We start from the raw sequence: 23490 nt of genomic DNA on the forward strand, positions 1-23490 counted from the left end.
TGTCGTTCAGCTTGCAAACACTGCCATTTACTGTTTAGTCTACATTTTTTCTGGAGAAGACTTAATACCAACTTTAGTGTTTTTGCTGATTTTAGATGGCTTGTTTTTGAACCCTCTAGTACATTTTTTAAGTCATTATCTACTGTCCCTATGGCCAATTAAAAATCGTCTTACAAGCTATCATAGATTGAATCAGATATTGCTATTATTCTTCTCCCAAGAAAGATGACATTTATGATCCCATCAATTTATTGCTTGTTTTTCAAAACAAAGCAAAATATGACTATTAGTGCACCCAGTTATGTAGGAACTCTGGAAATTCCAGAGACTTTGATGAATATGTCGTTAGTAACCAAAAATACTGAGATCTTAAGAATGATTGAAGTCAACTCTTAATAATGAGCTGACATATTGCTTATACCATTACATAAAATAGCTAAAGCATTTCAGAGCTGATTAATGGCTCCATGGTTTCAAATTTATTTGGAAGACAGACTTAGAATTGGGTAGTTTTGTCAGTCTGTCTTGGTGTTACACCACTATAAGTGATTCTGCTTACTCTACTATTCCCCTCATTGTGTAGGGTCTTAGTTCTGTTCCAGCTAGCTTAGGAGAAAAGGAATACTTAGTTTTAAGGGCACCAGGGTATCTCAGAAATCTCGTGAATGACTGGAAGGTGGGCAATAAATCTGTTAGGGGGATTCAGGCGGCACCAACTTTGTCCTATGGATCTATGCATAGCAGCTGCTTGGTGTCCTTCTGATCAGGTGTGGCAATTCAGTAGGGGAATCATAGGACACAAAATACAATTGTGTTCATGGCATGACTTATTACAAGAGCAAAGAAGCAAAATGAATACAAGGAGAAAATGCATGGTCAAGGTCCAAACGACACTGGCTGCAAGCCCCTGGGAGTTCTCTCCCAGAAGAGTTCTGCCATTCCACTTCATTGCCCCAAGAGGAGTGAGCTGTGAAAATCCATGGAATGTTGCCAGCCAGGACAATGTAGGGATTTTGTTGAGGATTACTCATGCATATAGCCTTGTTGATATGTACCCAATTCCAGGCTCTCAGAAGGAAGCAAGTGTTCTACATAGACCATACTGTTTGTATAGATAGTCAAGGAACAAAGTACATTGTTAGGGAGTGGTGGGGATCCTCCCCAAACCTAAGTTCTCAGGGCAAATAGAACTTTCCCCTTTCCATGCCAGAGTTTACTTACCTTTTAGGTCAGGTTGCTTGTCATAATAAACTTGGCTCTCAGGGATGCCCAATTCTAAATTCCTAGAAGAGAGAAATAGCCCAGCTAGGGTTTGATACCTATCCTGATGTAGGCAGTAGGTCAGAGAAATGGGTCATCTAGTGAGAACATGGATATTAAGAGTTCTTCCTATCTGTTTGTAGAGACAAAGGTTCATTCCAGACCCAGAAGACACTTCAAAAGGATGTCAATCATAGGAATGCATGTGTGGAAAAGCCTCTCAAGATTACATTCTTCATCTTGGCAAGGGTCCCTGTAAAAGCAGCATCACAGAGTAATAGAGCATAATGGTACCCAATTTGAGCCCTGGGTTTCACATGAAATTCAGCAGACCTAGTTACTCTGAAGAGAATGGGAGGTATCCATCTATATGAACACAGCGAATGCCTAAGAAATTCTGTAACAGATCCCAGCGCCTTTCCCTGAGTGTTTTGTAATAGTCCTAGTGAACTTCTGTTCTTTACCATTCTAATTTGAACTGGTTGGAGTGCATGGAAGTGTTGTGATTCATCTCTGAGATTGGGTCTTGTGGCCGATGTGTAAAATAGCATATGCTTTTATAAGAAAGTTTGTTTTAAAGCTTTCTAGGTAAAGCTTTCAACCTAACCTGTTGAAGGTTCTGTTTTTCAGCCCTCTGTCCTGTGTTTGAGTAATCCCAATCTTCTCAATAATACCCCTATAAGAAACTCTAATATTTCAGTTTTCTTTGAGACACCTTCTTACTGTGTAACCCAACTGACTCCAACTCAAGATCTTCCTGCCTCAGCTTCCCAAGTAGTGGGATTATAGGCATATGCCACCACACTCATCTAGAAACTCTCATATTTCTTGAAGGAAGCCTATTCGTTGTACAATGGATAGCTTTTATTTACTGGAAGCAGGAGCTGATATAAGAGTATTGAAGTGATCTTGAGGTGGTTCCTAACAGAGATACATAAAGATTCTGTTACACCTATGGCAGGGATGTTCTGGAAAGGACTGGGTATCAGCTACAAAATTTGCTGGAAACCCTGTGAGGTATGTAGCCCATGTAGAAGGTGTTCTGGATCCTTTCAGGCAATGGGAAATCATCAAAGAAATGTCATTGTACCTCTGTTCCTGGCTACATAAGGTTAGTATTGAGTGAATTTAAGGAAAACATGTTCATGTCCACACATACATATGCATGCATACACACACATGCATGCGTACACACACACACTCATGTTAGAGTGTAAATCAAACCCTAGTGCTTCCAGCCACATCCTCCTTTTTATTTAATGTGGAGTAGGGCAAAGTAGTCACCCCCCTCTACGTTGTACATAATAGGCATGGTCCTTCACTGTGGTCTGAGTGGCCCAGGTGCCTCACACTCCGTGATGCTCACTTCCCAGTCCTGTGACAGAAACAGGTAATCACCTGCAAATGGGTCCATCTAATGCCTCGACATAGGACATTCGCTGTTTGTCTCTTAGTCTCTTTCTGTAATACACACAAATGTGTCCTTAGATTAGTTTTTGCTTTCATATCTTGAATATCTTTGAGATGGTGGGGGAGAGCAGTAGTCATTTACAGAGAGGTTAATGTGCTCCACTCCCCAGTGGTGGGGATTGAACCCATGGTCTTGTGCATGCTAGCAAAGTGCTCTACCACTGGGAATAATACCACCCAGGTCCCTGAGAATAACATGTCTAAAGAAAAGACAAGTGTTTCCTTGTGAATCTAAGAACTGCATGTGAAAGAAAGGAAATTTTCTAAGCTGTTCCAGTAGATGAGCAATAGAACTTTTGAAAACTGAAGTGAACCCACTTTGGGGGCACAGGCTGCAGGGAAAACCCTTCCTCAGATAATAAGCTGTATTTGCTCACTAGTTTAGGGTATCCTGAGGTAGTGACTTAAAATGCCATCTCCTGTCAAGAAACCTGTTCTTTGCATCCTTTATAGTGAACTCCTCAGGAATTGTTTTGATGGACTAGTATGCACCAAGAAAATCCAAGAGTCAGTGGTAGTGGGCTATTACAAGCTCCTCTGGGTTCCCTGGCACCTTTCCAGTTCCTGGGGCTGAGGACACCCATTCTGACCAACACTGAGGCTTGGAGATGCTGGAGGTCATAATGAAGGCCAGGCTTATCAGAGCAGTGTTTATTATTGGGAGTCTCCTCAACCTCCTGAGGGTGGGGCGGTGCAAGATGCTCCAGTAGGCATCCTAAACATGAGTTTAGGCTGTTCACCAACACCCAGCATGGAGAGCAAATGATTTCCATGACAAAGAATACTTGCAACACGTCTCATCTGGCCTATGTCTCAGTGATAGTATGGGTGGTATTGCACTTGCTTAAATTTAACTCATGTACTACTGATCTTTATGAGTCTGGTTGAGTTAGAAATGAGTAGACCTGCTATTATTCACCTTGAAATTTACTAATTGATACTACTTTATTCTGTCAATGGAAAACCATTGTCCTTTAATTGATTTCAGTTGCAGTTTTTTTTGGTGAAGGTGCTATTGTTTAAGTGGATGTACATTTCCCTCTGTTAACCAAATTCAGATCTGCATTTGTGTAGGTCTGGTATTCTTGTATTTGGTATCAAGCACCTGAGTACAGTGCTTGGTGTGTGGGATCTCAACATGGAGACTCAATTCTCAGCAGCCTGCCAGGAGTTAGCATGCAGGCATGTAACATTTCTGTTGCATCTTTTGTTTTCACAGTGAGAGAAAAACGCAAGAGTCTCTTCATTAACCATGTAAGTGAAGCTGTCTCCCTGTGTTTTTCATGATGACTGTGTGCTGTGAAGAGCTTAAATTACCATGTCTTTGATGGTAAAAAATGCTTTGTGGGTTGTGCCAGTACTTAGAGAATGTACAATATGTTGCAGTATACTATGCCCACCTTGGTTTGCAATTGAACAGGCATCATCTGGTATTTGTCCACAGTCCCTAATGATTTTCCAGGTTCTCTAGATTACGGTTGTTATTGGGAAGATGTGTGTGAACAGTGCCATAACAAGACGCCACATAGGCCCAAATAAAAGCCACTTTTTAAAAATTTTGAATTTGTTCTTACCTTTATACTCATTCCTAAATTTTCTTTTTTTCCTGGTAGCCAACTCCATTTGAGTCAATACCTAATTGTTTCCCATAAGCTGCTGTGTACCTGCCTCTTCACTCTCTTTGCTGCCCAGGTGCTGTTTGTAGGTCAAGTCTCCACATTCCATGGGTGCTCAAGAAGAAGGGGATAAACCTACCAATTTAACTTTAAAAGGATTTTCAAAAGTCCCCTCAAGCCTGTGGCCATTCTGAGTAGTATGTCCCTCCTCTGGTGGCCAGGAGCGAGGTATCCCTGGAGAGACCTTTTCCCTTTTCCTTGAGCAGCAAGTAAAGCTGACTGGCTCCCATGGCAAGCTCTGCAGGCAAGTTACAGCCCCACCTTCCTCTCCTAAATAATATGTGCCCCTTTCTTTAGGAAAGAGCCTGTCTTCACGAGGTATGGAATGATGAAGTAAGTAAGTAAATGAGAATGATGTATTTGACCGAACAAAGGTCTGACTCAGGATTTTTAAACTGTCTCATTTAAGTATTTGCATATCTTGAAGAATTTGGCACTAAAGCTATGTGTGAAAGATACTTAAAACCATAATGTTTTATTTCCTACCCCCTGTTCCTACTCTACTACTAAGTTCCTACTCTTTCCTGTACCAACTTGAGAGTTTGTGGTCTGATATTAAGATCCTTGATCCATTTTGAGTTAATAATGGTATAGGGTGATATACATAGATCTAGTTTCAGTTTTTTGCAGATTGCTAACCAGTTTTCCGAGTGGTTTTTGTTGAAGAGGCTGTCTTTTCTCCATTGTATATTTTTAGCACCTTTGTCAAAGATAAGGTGGTTATAGTTGTGTGGCTTCATATCTGGGTCCTCTATTCTGTTCCACTGGTCTTCATGTCTGTTTTTGTGCCAGTACCATGTTGTTTTTATTGCTATTGCTTTGTAATACAGTTTGAAGCCAGGTATCGTGATACCTCCAGCATTGTTCTTTTGACTGAGTATTGCCTCGGCTATTCGTGGCCTCTTGTGTTTCCATATAAATTTAACGGTAGATTTTTCAACCTCTTTGATGAATGTCATTGGGATTTTGATGGGAATTGCATTAAACATGTAGATTACTTTTGGGAGTATAGACATTTTTACTATTTTGATTCTACCAATCCATGAGCATGGGAGAGCTCTCCACTTTCTATAGTCTTCCTCAATCTCTTTCTTCAGAAGTGTATAGTTTTCCTTGTAGAGGTCTTTCACATCTTTTGTTAGGTTTACACCTAGGCATTTGATTTTTTTTGAGACTATTGTAAATGGAATTGTTTTCATACATTCTTTTTCCGTTTGCTCATTGTTAGTGTATAGAAATGCTAATGATTTTTCTATGTTGATTTTATATACTGCTACCTTGTTATAGCTATTGATGATGTCTAGAAACTTCTGAGTAGAGCTTTTTGGGTCTTTAAGGTATAGGATCATGTCTTCTGCAAATAGGGATATGTTGACAGTTTCTTTACCTATTTGTATTCCTTTTATTCCTTCTTCTTGCCTAATTGCTCTGGCTAGGAATTCCAGTACTATGTTGAATAGGAGTGGAGATAGTGGGCATCCTTGTCTGGTTCCTGATTTTAGAGGGAATGGTTTCAGTTTTTCTCCGTTAAGTATAATGCTGGCTGTAGGTTTGTCATATATACCTTTTATAATATTGAGGTACTTTTCTTCTATTCCTAATTTTCTTAGAGCTTTTATCATGAAATGGTGTTGGATCTTATCAAAGGCTTTTTCTGCATCTATTGAGATGATCAAGTGGTTTTAGTCTTTGCTTCTGTTAATGTGGCTTATTACATTTATTGATTTTCATATGTTGAACCACCCCTGCATCCCTGGGATGAAGCCTACTTGGTCGTGGTGAATAATCTTTTTGATGTGTTGTTGAATTTGGTTTGCCATTATTTTGTTGACGATTTTTGCGTAAATGTTCATTAGGGAGATTGGCCTGTAGTTCCCCTTTCTGGAGGTGTCTTTGCCTGGTTTTGGGATAAGTGTAATACTGGCTTCATAAAATGTGTTTTGGCAGTTTTCCTTCCCTTTCTATTTCGTGGAACAGTTTAAGGAGGGTTGGTATCAGTTCTTCTTTAAAGGTCTGATAGAATTCAGCAGAGAATCCATCAGGTCCTGGAGTTTTCTTTTTGGGGAGACTCTTGATTGCTGCTTCAATTTCATTTTGTGTTACAGATCTATTCAGGTGTTTTCTGTATCACAGATGGCATGGGAGAGGTTAAGCCTAAGTGATCTTCTAACTTACAGCCTCATTCAGGATGCTTTTGAGTGTGAAAAAGTGTGCTGCCACTGGTTTCTCCAGGACAGCAGGGCCAAATTACGACTGTCACCAGCAGGGAGGACGCATGAGTCCTCCTTGAGTAGCCTGACCATGTTTAGATGACTGCTAGGTGGCAGAGCTTTTCCCTGAGCACTAGGCCGCTGGCTGCAGCTGTGTTCTTACCCTCTGTCCTGGAGCATCTCATCACATTAGCTTTGGCTCCTTGGTTCTGCCAGCCACTGCTCTACTTCACTGTGTCTGGGCATGTCAGCATTTCACTACCAATTGCATAGACCAAGGATCACGAGCTTCTGATCCTTGTCATAGGCACACTCTTTGCTGGGCCATGGCTGCATTGATATCATGGGCTCACAGAGGACTCTGCTGCCATCTTGGAGGCAATTTTACCATGGTCATTGGCATGCTGGTCCCAGGTATGGAGCTGCTTCTCATTTGCTGATTCAAGAAAACGATACAGTCTACCCACAAGACAGAGTCTAGGCCTTAGAACATAGGTGAGTGAGCAGCAAATGACAGTGGAGAGTGGTCGTTGCTGTGGAAGGCAAGAACAGGGCACATAGAATATGAGAGGGACACTGGGCCCATACAGGTCTTGGGGCACCGCAAAGGGCTGTTAGCAGAGTTCTGGAGAATGAATAGTGTCAGCAAAGTTCTATATGTAAGAAGGCATAGACTTTGGAGCTAGACAAAGCATGACTCTGAGCTCTGGTGTCTTAGATTTGACCTTGGAATTGTTACTTTATTTCTCTGACCTCCTTTGTCTATAAAATGGGAATTTTACCTGCTTTGCTGGGTGTGCTTGTGAACTGTACATGAATACACGTACATTGCTGGCTCACATGTGATGGGCATTAAGTAAAAGTGATGTTGTTCCTGTCATGGTTTAATTAGGCATAATTAGGTGCAGCATGCATGGAAGGAGGAAGTGAGTGTTGCATGTGGAGAGATGAAGAGTGATGAGTGTCTGCCTCAGGATCATTTAAACAGGGAAGTCCCATAATTTGCTTTGCAGAAAGAGGAATGGTGAGGAGAGGAATGAGCCAAGAGGCAGGTGATGACTGTTGCAGTAATGCAGGTGAGAAATGATACCCTATAGTGATTGGAGAACTGTAAGAGGAAAGGATGATTTCTGAAAGGTACTTAGGAAGTAGAATCAACAGCTATTGATGGAAGTGTTTAAAAGAAAGGAAGGCAGAAGATTCAAGAATGTTCTGAGGCACTGTGGTTTTAAGACATTAGAGTTGACTGGAGGAACAGATTCATGTAACACAGGCAGGGTGAGCTCAGAAGAGAGCTGCTCCTTAGCAGAGAGATTATAGCAGGAGGAGAAAAGCCCATTCCATTTGATGGGGATCAGAGAAGTAAAATTTACAAAAGGGACTGAGACTATATAGCAAGAAAGATAGGGAGCCACATGTGCGTGTGTATAATTCCAGCTATTTAGGAGGTGGAAGCAGGAGGATCACAAATTTGAAGCCACCCTTGGCAAAGTTAGCAAGACTCTTTTAAAAAGAAAATACAATATAGTAGCTTAAGTGGTAGAACACTTGTGAGGCCCTGGATTCAGTCTCCAATACTGCAAAGAAGAGTTTCAAGTCAAAAATCAAATTAATACCAGGGCTGAGAAACACTTCTTGGTATAGCAGCAGGGAGCTCTTTGTGAATGGAAAGGGAATGTGGGGTGTGAGCCAGCTTGGAAAGACAGATGGAAGAGGTGGAGGAACTAGTAGCCCTGGTGTGAGATAAGTTGGGAGGTATTGCAAAACCACTTGCTAGGGAGGAACAAGCAAGAGGTGAGCAGACAGGGCACAGTGGGTCCTTTTTGTCTGTGATGCACACTCCTACAGGGATATTAGGGATTTGAGAAGGCGTATATGTGTATGTGTGCGGTTGTCTGTGTCTGTGTGTCTTTGTGTATAACAAACATCAATATTGGAATTATCTAAGAAGATAATCTTCGTTATTTGGGACACATGACAGCTCTTCCAATAATTTTTATGTATCAGTGGACCTTGTACTGCGGACATTATGTAAATAAATTATTTTTCACTGTGGACATTACATAAATAAGCAGACTGGATGATCTCATTGCAGTGTAGCTCTGAAGTTCTGTAATTCCACATCTTGGTAATTTAATTTGTAAAATACACATTGTTTCAAAAATAATTTATTTCCTTAGAAATAATACACAGTTGAGCTTCCCACTAATCAGACTGACCCTGCTCTCCTCGTAAGCAGAGTTTGTGGTTGGCCCTCGAGATAGTTGTCATTCTTGAGAAAATCTCTCGAAGCTATCTGTAGTATTATGACCATCTTTATCAAGTAAGGCACTGTCTTAGGCATTTTCTTTTATGTTCTAAGACGTTATGGACATTAGGCATAAAAAGCGTTCCTGTCATTCTTATAAATGGTGAATGTATTTGGTTTCTTACTAAGCATAGGTGTCAGCTCTGCTCTTCAGCACTTAGAAATTTTTAACTCAGGTACTCCTCATAATGACTTTGTGAGGAAGGGGCTGTTACTTTCATCTCTGTTCTACAGGTAAGGAAACAATGGTTCAGAGAGAGAGGCAAAGTGACCTGCCTAGGTCACATAGGTAGTTTCAGTGGGTCACATTCACACCCAAGTTGTGGCTCCAGTGTCTGTCTTCTTAACCACTGTATTTGCTGTTTCTCCAGTGCATCTTAACAGCTGTGTGTTTTACTAGCAGAGACTGGAGCCTAAGTGAAAGAGTGACCCCTCCCCACCCCTAACATGTATAAGTGTAGTGATTTTTTTAGATCATGGGCAACAAATTTTAAAATATTTAGACTAAAACAGAGCCATCCAACATACCGTGTGCCACTTAAAAAGAACAAGCTAAAATATGTTTCAGTGAATGTATCTAATGCTTCTATGCCTTCAGAGGTTTAAAGAATCACAGGACCCACATCTGCTACATCCTAAGAGGAATCACTCAAACCAAAAACCAAAACAGGCAAGCAGACCTAGGCTCAAGAGCTTTCCTGGTAGAAGGATTCTAGCGATTTCAGCTTAGTGGCGTAGGGTTTCAGGTCAAAAGAAACTTACATTGTACAAATCTCAATGAGTTAATGCCAAATCGTATTTAGGTTGATGAGATGCCCCGAAACCAAAATTCTTTACAACTTAACATTCAGGGTTTTTAGTCATAAAATTGTTAAATAGTTTAAAAGCTGACTTGACATTCCCTTGAAAAATTAAGGGTTCAGCATATCAGCTCTTAGTTCTGAATCCTCAAACTAGCAGCTGGGGTGATCCTGAAAGGTCTGAGTTGCTTTGTATGACTAGCTTCGAGTTAATGCTCTGAACCTTCTGTCTGTGCCCACCCCGGGCTGTTCCTGCTCTTAGCCCACAAAGGTGATGTCTTAGATTAGAAGGGAATGCAGGCTGTACTTGCCTGAGTGCATCACCTGTCTCCTTCCCGACCTCATGGTTGTATTTTCTTAGGGAAACTAGTTCTTTGCAGTTCCTGTCACATTTTGATCTTAATGAAATGTGTAGTTGAAACCCTATAAGAAGTAGAAGTGAAATCCTTTTGTTTTGTTGTTGGGATTATTAACAACCATATCTCTAAAAAGTCATCATCATATCAATTACTGGATTTTTGTGATAAACATAGCTTGTGTTGATTTTTGTTGTTTTTGTGGCCGAGACTAGCCTTGACCTCTCCCGTCTTGCCTCAACCTCCCATATTGTGGAATTGCAGGTGTGCCACACCTTGCCCAACTGATAATTTTGTTTATGGTAGATGTTTGCCTCTGTGAGGGAAATTCCTTAAGGATTTTGAGAGCTTGCCACTCATTTTATAGCTTTTGATAGATTGTTATTTTTTAAATATGTCTTATGTGATTTGGGGGTAATTGCTGTAAGAGATTAAAAGAGAAAGAGAATTGTTTTTGATGCTTTTGGATTGTCTTAATGAGAATGTTGTGATTCACTTGATGTGGAAATGTCAGATTAAAATGAACACTTAAGTTGTAACTTGAACTTTTCTTCATGCTCTTTCCTATACAAGCACCTAATAGTGTGAGCTCAAGAGAGAAGCCTAAGAACAAGTCTGAACACTAGAGTTCCTGACTCTTAGTTATTTTTCTCTGACTTGATGCTGTTTAAAAAGTGAGAGCTAGCTGGAGAGGGTCAGAATGCTTTATTAGTGTAGTGCCCTCTAGCTGTGATTTAAGGAATTCGGTACCCAAAATACTAACCAGTATTGATTAGTGTTTGAGAGGAAATTATATTTGTGGCATTGTTTATGTACTTCTCTGACTGCTGCAAATTTTCATAATTTTGTTACGGAAGGAATTTATTAAATAGAAAGCAGATGTCAAAGCATTGAACAGGGCATTTGGTCTTTAATTGGCATCAAAGCTTCCTGACTAAATTCATGAACTGTGTCCCCAAGGATTTTGCTAATTGTGGGCAGCTCAGGCAGGCAATTTCATGATCCCTAAGGGCTTATGGTTGCTGAAAATGACACTTACATTGGCAACATAGCATCAGGCAAGTAGGAACTTGTTTGCATTATTTGATTTTTTTTCTGACCATGAATTATCCAGATCGATGTCTACAAATCATGTTTCCCAAGCTGTTGTCAAAATCCGCTTATCACTCAGTGTGTAATTTAAACTCTATTTTCTTCACCATTACCTTTTGGAAGTGCTTCTAAAATTTTCCACAGAACTCAAAACTGAGGTAATTGTGAAAGAACCAGTCATAAGAGTATATAGGCATAGTATTAAAGGCATTTTATTATTATTAAATTACTGTTTATTAGTAAAGGTTGTGCTTTCAAAAGCATCAGACAATGTTTCCCTTCAAAATGCATTTTGTCCTTAATAAAGGAATACTTTTATTTAACTTCCCTTGCTAAAATTTAAGCAGATTAGCCAGGAGATTTTAAATTAGCCTTGGCTGCATTTTCCATTCCCCCCAGGTCAACTATATCCCAAGAATAGAGAAAATGGGACAGTGGGTTTTTGACTTGACCTTAGAGCATAAAACTAAGATGTCACCTAATGACAGGCTTCATTTGAAATAGCCATACATTCCATACTTTACCGAGGTCCCATAGTTTTATGGACTCTGGAACAATCACAGTGATGCTTGATTGTAAATGTGTACTGTTCTCCTGGTGAAGAAGATTGGGGACTAGGAGTGGTGGTGGCGGCAATTTATATGTATAAGAACAAAGAAGTTCATTTTATAGTAAAGTATTTTTGTCCTGTTGGTGGTGGTGGTAGTGTTAACACTTCTCATTAAAACGTTTTCTTTCTGTTGCCTGATCTCATATGAACGGTTGATGTTCATTGGAAGAATTTTGAACCCTGTGTAATTGACTTTGTCTTGTTGCATTGTTTTCTAGCATCCTCCTGGACAAATAGCGAGGAAATACAGTTCATGCTCCACTATTTTCCTTGATGATAGCACAGTCAGTCAACCAAACCTCAAGTATACAATTAAATGGTGGGTATGAAGATTTCTGCCTAACTGAATGCTCTTTCTGTTCTTTACACTGATGCTGGCTGGTTGTGGGCTCTGGGAGGGGTGATAAAATTTGGGGAGGGGAGGAACACTGAAAATGAGGAATTCTTTTTAAAAAGTGGCTTTGGTTGGTTGTTAAGATTTCAGTGTTTGGAATATTTCTGCATATTACTATTTATATAAAAATAATAACATTTTTGTTTTATTATTTAACTTGTTTTTATTATATGGTATCATAAGTTATCAATATCATACATAATACCTTATAAATACAAAGACAGTAAATTATTGTAATATAATTGGGTACAAAAATAGATAATTTGCAGTTATTGATATAAATAACAAAAATAGAATTATAAAAAATTCAGTTTTCTAAAGAGTGTTTTTCAAAGGACAGTGCTTATAATTACAATTATCATCATGCAAAAAAAGAACATTTTAAATTATTTTAAATATAGATGACCTCTAAGATACATTTTTTAATTTTTGTGCATACCTTTTACCCTTTCATTGTTGATTGAAGACATCTTGGCATAATGCAGCTCTTAGTTTGCCTTCTAAATAAAACAAGGCTCCTGTAGTCCCAGTTGAGGACTTGGGCTGCAGTTCACTAGACCTTCTGGCATAGTAAACTGTGTTGCCTGGAGTTGAGAGACTGCCCTTGGCTCTTTCATCAGCAGAGAAGATTCTAGCGGAATTCAACATGGGGCTTTAGTTCTGTATTTTCAAGTGGACTTTAGGAGGGAGGAAGGGGGTGCTTTGGATCAAATCACTTCCCTTTTGGGGGCTTCAGTTTCCTGAAGGCAGGGAGCACTGGTTTTTATTTTTATTTCTTTTAAAAATTTTTCTAAAATTTATTTATCATATTATTTTACTGGGGGTACATTGTGACATTTACAAAAGTGCTTAAAATATACATTAGTTAAATTCACCCCCTCCATCATTCTCTGGTTTTTCTTGTAATGTCAGCAGCCACTCACGGTAGGTATCTCAGAGCACTTGAAGTGTTGGAGCCTGTGGTCAACAACCCAAGTGTGAGGAATCAGGGACGTTGTATTTGTATGCTTGTTTAAGAAAGTACACATTTAATGGCAATACATGTTAGGTATGAAGTGATCTCTTTTAATGAATCAAGTTTTTAAAAGCCCCTTTCTGAACTGAACTACATGTGACAGTCCCAGCCTTGGTCAGGTGGTGGCTACTACAACAGCTTCGATGTACAGTGTCCCATCACTTGGATGGCGATGCTTTTTCTGTAGAATTCATTCTCTGTAGGGCTGCATGCTTCTGAGATTCTAATGGAAATGTAGCCTCTCCCTCATTGACCTGGCCTTTGAGTATAGTAAATGACTAGTGGGCATAAACCCAAATGGAAGAGATGTGTTCTCGCTGCACAGTGTAGGTTTTTGTGTAACCTTATACTGCTCCTCTGGGCTGAAATTGACTGCTGGGAAATGGGTGGCCAGTGCTTCTTGGAAGTGTTTTCTTGATTAAGTGGGTTGGCCTTGTGGAGAGAAATAGAAAGCCCTGAAGATGTGTTCACCATGTTGCTCTTGGTACCTGCTTGAGCTCTGATAGTCCAGGATGAGAGCTGCCAGCTTCCCCATTCTTCCCAGGAAGTGAGATGTGACACCAAGGTAAAGTCAGCCTTGCTTTCAAGAACTGTGGGAGCTCTTGAGACTCACAATGGATCTGACTCAGTTCTGAACATCACCCTTGGATGATTTAAAAAATTGCCACTGGTTTTGACATAGACACATGAGAGCCTGGTAGGAATACTTGGTAACAGTTGATAGTTCATTGGTCAAGCCTGGGAGGAACAAGCACCTAAGTTACAAGTATGTCTCACTGGTTCCAGCCCAGACTGCTTAAAAACACTCTGATGTTCACTATCTCTCTGACATCTGGGGGTAGCCTGGGTATCTGGACCTTGAAACCACCATAAGATGTTCCAATAGGCAGCTAAGGTTGAGGAACCTTGGTGTAAGGGGACAGCTGTTTTCTTTGCACCTCCCAGACTTGAAATTCCTTCAGTTAATAGTTCAGTGACTTTAAAAAGTATCATCTTTTAAAATGTGTGTCTGGGATCTGGGTAGGTGGGCCTCAACTAAAAGGGAGGGCATCAGAATCCATCTGGGAAGTGCCAGCATTTCTCACTTGTTTTGGTTATGATCAAGGACGAAACCTTTACTCTAGCCAGGGGCTTTGACACTTAAGAGAATGGGGATACTCAGAAGGGAGAGGAATGTCCAAATCAAAGATAAGCTGATTACCAGTAGGCAATGAGTTAGAGAGTTCTAAGATGTTTAATTTGTAGCACGTCTTTTATATAGTGTCTCTTTCACAAGTGATGAAGCTTTTATTTCTGTGGAGCAGTTTATTTCTACATTTCACTTGAAGTTCTGTTGTTTCTAGAAAAGACTTAATACTCCCAGGAATGAACATTGAAGTGATTTAATTTGAAGAGTGAATTTCCTGATCAGTGTTCTGAATGAAATAGGACTCTTCGGGTGTTTGACTTTTATATAAATATTGATGTTCAGACTGTTATCAGATAATATATGAAATACCGAATACATTTATGATGCATTGAATTTCTGTGTTTCATTTTACAGTGTAGCTCTTGCAATATATTACCACATCAAAAACAGGTATGTGAATGATGAATTTTATGCTGAACACATCATACATTATCTTCCTTTATGCTTTCCAGTTACTTTCTAGCTGCCATAGCCTTTGGATTTTATATTCTTAACTCATATTTTCATAGACTTCCCAGGGAAGTGCTGAACTACTGTCAAGTCACAGGACACCAATGGGTATTTGTGGTTGAAACAAAACATTCTTGAGAATGTCCAGCTGCCTCTTCATTCATTATTTTCTGTATAATTTATTTAAACACTCTTTTATAACATGTTATTTTAGAATTATTGTATATGCAGTTTTAACATGAAGAAAATGTTAAATTTATTTTTTGAATTCAGTTGAGGAAATTTTGGTATACGAAACATAAACTATGTTAACGTAGTAGAAGTCCTCTCTCTGATATAATGCACCTGGCAATGTTTCAGTTAATTTAAAAATTCGTTTAAAACAGGGAATAAAAAAAAATCTACCATAAGCATTTTATTTCAACACAAAATATGTAAAGAATGCATTTATTTGCCAGTTTATTTGCAATTCAATGTTAACTGTTTCAAATCTAGGACATTAAGCCACATCTATAAATCATCCTTTCTAAGTGGTTTTTGTTTCCCCCAGTTGTAAGAAAACTTAAAGACATTTGTAAAAACATTCTGAATATCGAATTTTTCAGGTTTTGGCTTCACTTAATCTATAGCAAATTTATTTTCAATGATTTTCTTTAGCATCCAAATTATCCACAGCATCCTGTTAGTTTTCAGAACAAAGGCCTCTGTTATTGCAGTCATTTCTTACTGAATAATGTGATATTTACACGTATAAGTATAATGAGTACAACTGGTATGAACTAGTTAGGTAGCAAGCATGGATCTTAACCAGTGGGATCCACAACACCTTCAGGCTGCTCCCAAATGGGGAGAGTGGAGTGGGAGTGGAGGGATAGCCAAGCTTCCAGCAAACAGTATTCTGGGAAAACACAAGTATCTGAAGCGGACACCTGGAAAGGTATTCTCTATCATGATTCCATTCTGTAGTATAGTTGTGACTTGTGGCTTACTGTGGTGCTAGAGAATTTTGGATGTAAGGACTTAAAAATAGCATAGCTTTGGAATCTTTTTTTTTTTATTAGTTGTTCAGGTATTTCATTGTGATGTTTACAGTGTGCTTACAATGTATCTTAATTTGATTCACCCCCTTCATCATTCTCCCTCCTACCTCCTTCCCCCTTTGAACAATTTAAACCATTTTTGTTGATATATTTTTACATGTATATGCAGTGTACATCCATCATATTTGCCCTCCTTCCCTCTCTCCATTTAGCCTTGGAACTCTTGAATTAGAACAACAGTGAAAATGTACATTTTGTCTTGCAGTTTATTTCTATGGTAGAAAAGTTTTTAAACTATGAAGCCTTAACTAACCTATAATATTACTACTGTAACTCAGATGTGCTTTGAAACCAGTTTTGCATTAGCATCTTTAAGAGATTTCTCAGTTTTGTTTTTGTTTTGGTGCTGAATCCAGGGTTGCATGCATGTTAAGCACATACTCTACCACCGAGCTCCACCCCAGCCCAGGTTTCCCACTTCTTATACTATCATAGATCCTTAAGTCATGGATCCTCAGCCAGAGGTGGTGATGATAAGAGCCACCTTTAGTAAGTGCATACTCAGAATTCTTACCATTTTTACATGCATTACTTCATTTAGTTTTAATAGCTCTGTGAAGTGATATTGATAGTATCTCCATTTTACTGGCAAGGAATTAAGGCACAGAGAGATTAAATAATTGTATTAAGAGCATATAAGTAGTAAATTGAGTAATTAGGATTTGAACCCAATCTATTATCCAAACCGTTAGTCTTACTACTCCTCTAGATTAGTGGCAATAAATTGGACCAAAAGTCAGTGAAGTTCAGCCAGAAAAACTGAGCATTTGTAGACATTCAGATTGATTGACACCTGTAAGTCTCTAGGGAAGTGGAGGTGTGACTACAGAATCTTTCCTATGCAAATCATAGTGAGCAAACCTTTGGTGCTGGCTGGCCATAGAGCCATCAGCTTGAGAAACATGGTGCTCTCATCTGGGTTATATAGCTTTCCATGAAAGGGAAAGGAAATAGTCCACATCTCAGAGGATGTGGTCTTTTTTTCCCCCCACAGTCATTTTGGCTCACATTCTTAATCTCCACTTATATTTCTAATCTCTGCTTTCATTTTTACAATTACTTTTGGAGTAGCTGGATAGCTTTTCAGGGGCTTTTGTTCATCCAGAAAATTGAACAGGACCCCCAACTGCTCAGCAAAATGGGGTGCAGCACTAGGTTTGTGTCACACAGCCTCTTGAGAACCTTGCAGAGGCAATAATGGATGTGAGAGGGTCTGCTGGTTCTTCATGGCTGGGGCATGAAGTGTCAAAGGATATGTAGTCAGGGACACCTAAAAGGAGCTGCCCATGCTTTCAGGCTCTGCTCTCAGTGTGAACCTTTCTTTGACTCTGGTCTATCTAAATCAATGCTGCCTGGGTTCATGCAGGCAAGTGCAAGTAAGCACAAGTGTCAGTACCCAGCACTCTTTGAAAATGTGAAAGATTTCTGTGATCTGAAGAGAAGTGAGAGTATTCCCTGAGCTTTAAAACAATTCCTATTGTCCAAATGCAGGAATGAAAATTGAGCTGTTTTGCTAGCTTACTCTTCTTTCATTTTTGGAGATAATGGTAAATTTATAGAGCAGAAAAGGCAGAAATCATAGTGTTTGATGTGATGGATGTGTGTTGGGGTGGATCTGGAAGCCTTCTGATGTTCTTTAGCCTCATTGACATTGGAAGCACAGACTATGGGAATTACATGCAGTGCACCAGAAGCAGTGGTTTCCACATTTGGTTTTTAAAGAACATGTTTTAGATAAAATTCAAATTATATGAAAGTGGAGCTGTCACTGGTTAGATATACAAGGTCCCTACAGAGGCCACAGCCAGAGGCATGGTGCACAGTGGAAGTTTTAAATGGTTCTCTGAAGTGACCAGCCTGGAAACTACCAGCCATTCTTTTACAGGCTTACAGATTATTGAGTGAGGCCTTCCTACTTGTTGCCTCTTTTTCAGTGTGAGGTTGTGAAACTCATCAGTGAAGTAGTTGAGCTGCATGTTGTGACACTTTCAGATTGATCTCAAGGATCCATCAACTTTCTTTTTCGCCCTTGGTACTTCTTGTCAGCTACTATGTAGTGGTGTATGAAGATCTGTTGGCCTTTGCTCAGAATCAAGATGTTAAAAGAAATTTAAATCTTTTGCTTGATTTGGTTCATTTGAAAACTCACAAAATTAAAGTGTAGATTTTTGCTTAATTCAACTGTTTATTTCCTTGGGCTGTTAAAACAAAAGGAATTAAGTATTGTCCACAAGAAACATAACTTATCCAGCAGTGTCTGTTATATTTTGTCCTGCAACATAGTTGAATCAAAGTGACTTTTGTTGTATTTTGAATGGAACTCGTTTATTCTTAAAAGAAAACTCCATTTTCTGTTGTTTTCCCCACCAGGGACCCAGATGGAAGGATGCTGTTAGATATTTTTGATGAAAACCTTCACCCTCTTTCGGTAATCCCCTTGTGTTTCATGAGATTTTTTTCTTTTGCTCCTACTGGGTGAACAGGTATCTGAAAATACTTCTTTTTCTAGAAATCTGAAGTGCCACCAGACTGTGACAAACACAACCCAGAGCAGAAGCAGATTTACCGATTTGTTTGGACACTGTTCAGTGCTGCTCAGCTGACTGCTGAATGTGCCATTGTCACCCTGGTGAGTGCCTTCACAGCTACCACAGCCATCCCACGACAGCTGGGTGATCCAGTGGAGTAGGGGTGAGCAAGGGACTCTTCGTTAGGTGACCCTGGGAAATGGTGGCAGCAGCTTTGATTCTGGGAGAATAGAGGATGAATATCCCAAAAGAGGGTGCAGTGTGTGCTTCACAGTCCTCACCTAAAATCATTTGTGAAATCACATTCAGGACCAGTAAGTGCTGAAATGATAAATGCAGGTAAGTAAAACAGTTGGGCTAAGGGGGAATAAGAAGAAACAAGACCACCAGCTATTGACGTCAGTTCTCTCTTTTTTATTCCCTAGTAAGATTTTAGCAACATTAATAAGATACAATAAACATACACATCCTAAGATAAAAGGGGCATGTATATTGATGGTTTCTGATTGGTCACTTTTGTGTAAAAATAAGATATTCAGACAATGTGGAATTAGTTTGCATTTTTAATCAGATGTTCTACCACTTGAGCCACTCCACCAGCAAAGTAGGAAATGCTTCAACTATATATTTTTTGGCACTGCAGGGATTTGAACTCAGGGCCTCATGCTTGCTAGGCAGGCACTCTACCACTTGAGCCACTCTGCCAGCATAGTTTGCATTTTTAGACTCAAGAAAAGATTAAAATCTGTTCTGAGATTCTTTTAACTTTATGGTCTATTCAGGTCAAATTTTATTTGGGAAATAGGTTGAACATGTCAGTCATGAGAAATGAGCTTTGCCTGTGAATGCGCACAGAAGACCATTCTCTCTGGTTTCTGAGAATGGTTATTGTCTTAATAGAAATTTTACAGGGGAATCTTAGATCCCTGCCATACCAAGAGCCTTTAGGTTAATCTATAGTAAACCCATTTTGCTTATTCATTGCTCCTCATTGAACTTTCAGGCTAATTTCAGACATTCAGGTAATCGTTAGGTGATCTGGAATAGTTATAGGTTCTGAGATTGTAATCGAGATGTATATTCATGTTGTTCACCATAAGATTTCGGGTTCTCACCCGAAATGGTCCAGCAATGCCCATAAAACCGCTCCTCAAGAACCGGAAGGACATCAGACCCTAATGAGATTTGTATCAAGTTTCTCTTTCTGCCTCCCTACCCCCATCTCTCAGCTTCATCTTGCCTCTGCTCTTCCCTGTAGGACGGTGGCACTAGTTTGAAGGTTGGCTTTTATTGGTTCAGATTGGATGTGCAAGAAAATAGCTGCCCCAACCCTGTGTCTCCATCACTTTTCCATTTAAGGCCTAACCTTGGCTACTAGCTCAATTAGTTTGGTTCAGAGTTTAGAGAGGGAATGAATTTTGATTGGTTCAGTTGCTTTGGCCCTGACCCTGAGGAACCAGGAGCCTCTTAACCATTATTTTTCTCTTTATATGTCTCTGTCAAAACCTGCAGTCTGCAGTGGTTCTCTGTCCTCCTCAAAGGAAACACAAAGAAGGTTCTTCTATGACCTGCAGGGCCCTGCAAGACTAGGCCAGTTTTGCGTCTCAGCTGAGTTCCAGGACTCTCCCTCCACTTCTGCCTGTTGCCACCCCACCACTTCCTGATCCCTGAACATACTGGGCTCAGCCCTGCCTCAGGACTCTTGCCTGGTGTCCTCTCTCCCAGCTGTTTTGTTCATGCAGCACCTTAGCGGGGCTTTTGCTTGAAACCTTCCTCCCACCAAACTCCCTTCTCATCATTTCTTGCTCCATTTTCTCCATGGCACTTATCATTTCATTAAGATTTCATTTATTTTATTTTTTGTCTGAGCTCCAGGAATAGGATTTCTTTTGTCTGTTTGGTTCACTAGAATATGACCAGCATCTAGAACACAGCCTGGCACATAATAGTTGCTCAATAGATATTCATTACATATGTAAAATAAGCATGATAATAACTGCTTACTTGCTGAAGTAAATGTAAAGTGTTGATATACCTCACATTTTGCCTGAAACACAAGCAACATTCGGTAACCATTATTGTCTTTCCTTACACATACTCTGCCGTTTCATTGCTTCCATCATTAAGATAAGTCTTCTGAAGGAGGCTGGCTAGACTGAGTGTTACAGAGGAGACTGGTTCTGTCTGAAGTACAGCAGTGATGGGAGCTGGAGGCGGGGGAGGTTTGTAAGTGGTGGATGGAGAAGAAATGCAGGTGGCAAAATAAGAACTAGCCAGGCAAGAGGAGTAGCATCCCTCCTTTCACTTGTGTTTTTATGGCTTTGTGGAGATCCGGCTCACATACACAGTGCTCACCATCTCAAGGGAGCACTTCAGCAGTGTGGCAGCCATCATGGCAGCTGACTTCAGAATATTTTCATCACCCTTGCCCTTGACTGTTCCCTCCCCATTCCCGACCCTGCCCCAGGCCTAAGGACCTGCTCATTTGCTTCCTGTCTCTTAGAGTTGCTCAGTTACATTGCATTTAAATAGGACCAAATTATGATCATTTGTGACTGGATTGTTTCACTTAGCATGTTTTCAAAGTTCATCCACATTGTAGTGTGTTGGGGATTTTGTTTTGTTCCAAGCAACATTCTGTCATTTGAGCACACTGTATTTTGTTTATTGTTCATCACTTGATAGACACTTAGGTTGTTTTCACTTTTAGGTGCTGTGAATCATGCTTCTGTCAACATCTGTGTTTTTTGTGGGGATCAGCTTTCATTTTATTGGTATAGATCTAAGAATAAGATTTCTGGGTTATAAGTACGTTTAGCTTTTTTTTTTGGTGGTACTGGGGTTTAAACTTAGCCTCATACTTGCTGCAGGCACTCTGCCACATGAGAGACTTCTTCCCCAGTCCTGTGCTAACATTTTGAGGAACAGACTGCCTAATACCCAGAATGGCTCCACCATTTTATATCCCCATCGACAAGGGATTTCCACTGTCTCCACAGCACATCATTGGCAACACTTGTTCTTGTCCTTTATATTTTAACCACTCTGGTGGGTTTAAATTGGTTCCACATTGTAGTTTTGGTTTGTACTTCCCTGAATTGTCAGTGATGTTGAATATTTTTTCACATGTTTATTGACCATTTGTATATTTTCTTAAGAGAAATGCCTATTTAAATTCTTTGCCCATTTTAAAATTTGAGTTATTTTGATTACCAGATTATGTGTTTTTATGTATTGTGAATGTTATTCCTTTGTCAGGTACATGATTCACAAACAGTTCGCTTTGGTCATTTTACCTTTAGGGGAGGGAGCAGTGCTGGGGTTTCAACTTAGGCCTTGTGTTTGTTGGCAAGCTCTTCACCACTTGAGCCACACTCTCAGCCCCTTTTTGCTTTAGTTATTTTTCACATAGGGTCTCATGTTTTTGCCCAGGGCTAGCTAGCCTTGGATTGTGATCCTCCTACTAAGTGTCTTTCATAGATGAGACTACAGGTATGTTCTACCATGCCTGGCTTGTTTATTAAGATGGGGGTCTCACCAGCTTTTTCCTGGGACTACCCTCAAACTTTGATCTCCTGATCTCTGTCTCCTGAGTAGCTAGGATGACACTCAGTCATAGTCATGCCTGGCTTTCACTTTCTTAGTGGTATCACTTGCAGCACCATAGGTTTTCATTTTCATGAAGCTGAATTTATTATTTTCTCTTGTCACTTGTACTTTTGGTGTTTTATCTAAGAATATAACTAATGGTCATGACTTTACCCCCCTATATTTTCCTTTAGGAGCCATAATTTTAGTTCTTACATTAAAGTCTATCCTCCATTTTGAGCTAATTTTTTGTGAGGTGTAGGGATCCAAGTTCCATCTTTCGCCTTTCCTTCTCCTTTTCTCCTCCTCCTCCTTGGTGGTTACTGGAGTTTGAACTCAGGTACTTGCTAGATAGGTGTTCTACCACTTGAGCCATGCCCCCATCCCCTTCACCAGTTTCTTAGAGGTCTACCTGGGTTATTATTTGAGTTTGATTAGTTAGTTTCTGACTTTCTAAAAATTAATTTCATCTACTCCATCCAGTTTGTTGCTATACAGTTGCTCATAGTATTAGTTTTACTCTTTTTCTTTTCTTTCTTTTTTTCTTGGTGGTGGTACTGGAGTCTGAACTTGGCCTCAACAGAACCTCTTCTTGCTCGGATGACTAGGTGATAAATCATCTCATGCCAAGCTAATATTCTGTCCTATGGGAAGTGTGCTAGGGTGAGGTAGACCCCACCACACCAAAGGTGAGCGAATCAAGCTGTCTGTTCACAAAAGTGTCAGAGCTCTCCCATATATGTGTGCCAGGACTTGCAGATAGGGAAAGCAGTCTTGAGCTTTCACTAAAGTGCAACTCCTTGAGCTGCACTGCATCCACAATGTCACCACTGCTAGAAGTATTCATTGAAAATCTTTTTGATTGACTGCTCCCACAATGGCAGGTTTTGGTTCCTCAGTGGGTTTGCATTTAAACCCCTTGTCCTCATTGTCTAAACATAAGAACCCCCAGGCACCAATTGCCTTCCAAGGAACCCAGTAGACCCACTTGTGAATTTTTTTTTGCACATTCCCTTTATTAAAAAATATATTTTGTTCCTAAAGGTAAAGTCACTCAAAACATTTACATTAATTTATGGTTTCAATGTTTGTCCACTCCATAATTACTCCTTTTAATCATCCTCTCTGAAGCTGACCTTGATCATTCTGGATCACAGCTGAGAAGTACTGCCCACTTTCCAGCTGAAAAATGTTACTGGATTATGGAAGAAAGGTAAAGAAAGCCCCAGTTCCCCATCCTTGGCTCTTTTAGTGGAGAGATGGAAGAGAAAGGCAGAAAAAAATCCAAACTCTTGTGTACTATTTCCTAACTTCTTTTTCTAGAGTCTTCAGGATTAACCTATCTGTTCAATAAAAAAAATCATATTTGTCTATTTTGGCAAATCCATTTGTTTTATTTCTCTTAAGCTCTGAAGATTACTTGATAGAAAAATCCATTTACTTT

At 39.8% G+C, this 23490-nt stretch overlaps 1 protein-coding gene across 14 annotated transcripts in view; it reads left to right on the forward strand.

Annotated features, from left to right (window-relative positions):
- The window catches only part of LOC109700328 (cyclin-Y), a 666198-nt gene that overhangs the window by 430004 nt on the left and 212704 nt on the right, over window positions 1-23490 (forward strand). For 13 of the 14 annotated variants that reach the window (XR_012442082.1, XR_012442074.1, XR_012442079.1 and 10 more), the window contains 4 exons: window positions 12001-12101; window positions 14735-14770; window positions 18301-18358; window positions 18440-18559. Coding sequence is in view for 3 of the 14 variants with exons in the window: in XM_074056409.1 (XP_073912510.1) it covers window positions 12001-12101; window positions 14735-14770; window positions 18301-18358; window positions 18440-18559 (315 nt within the window). In the remaining 11 variants the exon portion in view is untranslated. Of the gene's footprint in view, window positions 1-3949; window positions 3985-12000; window positions 12102-14734; window positions 14771-18300; window positions 18359-18439; window positions 18560-23490 lie in introns of all 14 variants that reach the window. The other variant, XR_012442083.1, reaches the window with a different exon arrangement.

The sequence above is a fragment of the Castor canadensis genome, chromosome 15, assembly GCF_047511655.1.
Source record: "Castor canadensis chromosome 15, mCasCan1.hap1v2, whole genome shotgun sequence".
NCBI classification, from domain to species: domain Eukaryota; kingdom Metazoa; phylum Chordata; class Mammalia; order Rodentia; family Castoridae; genus Castor; species Castor canadensis.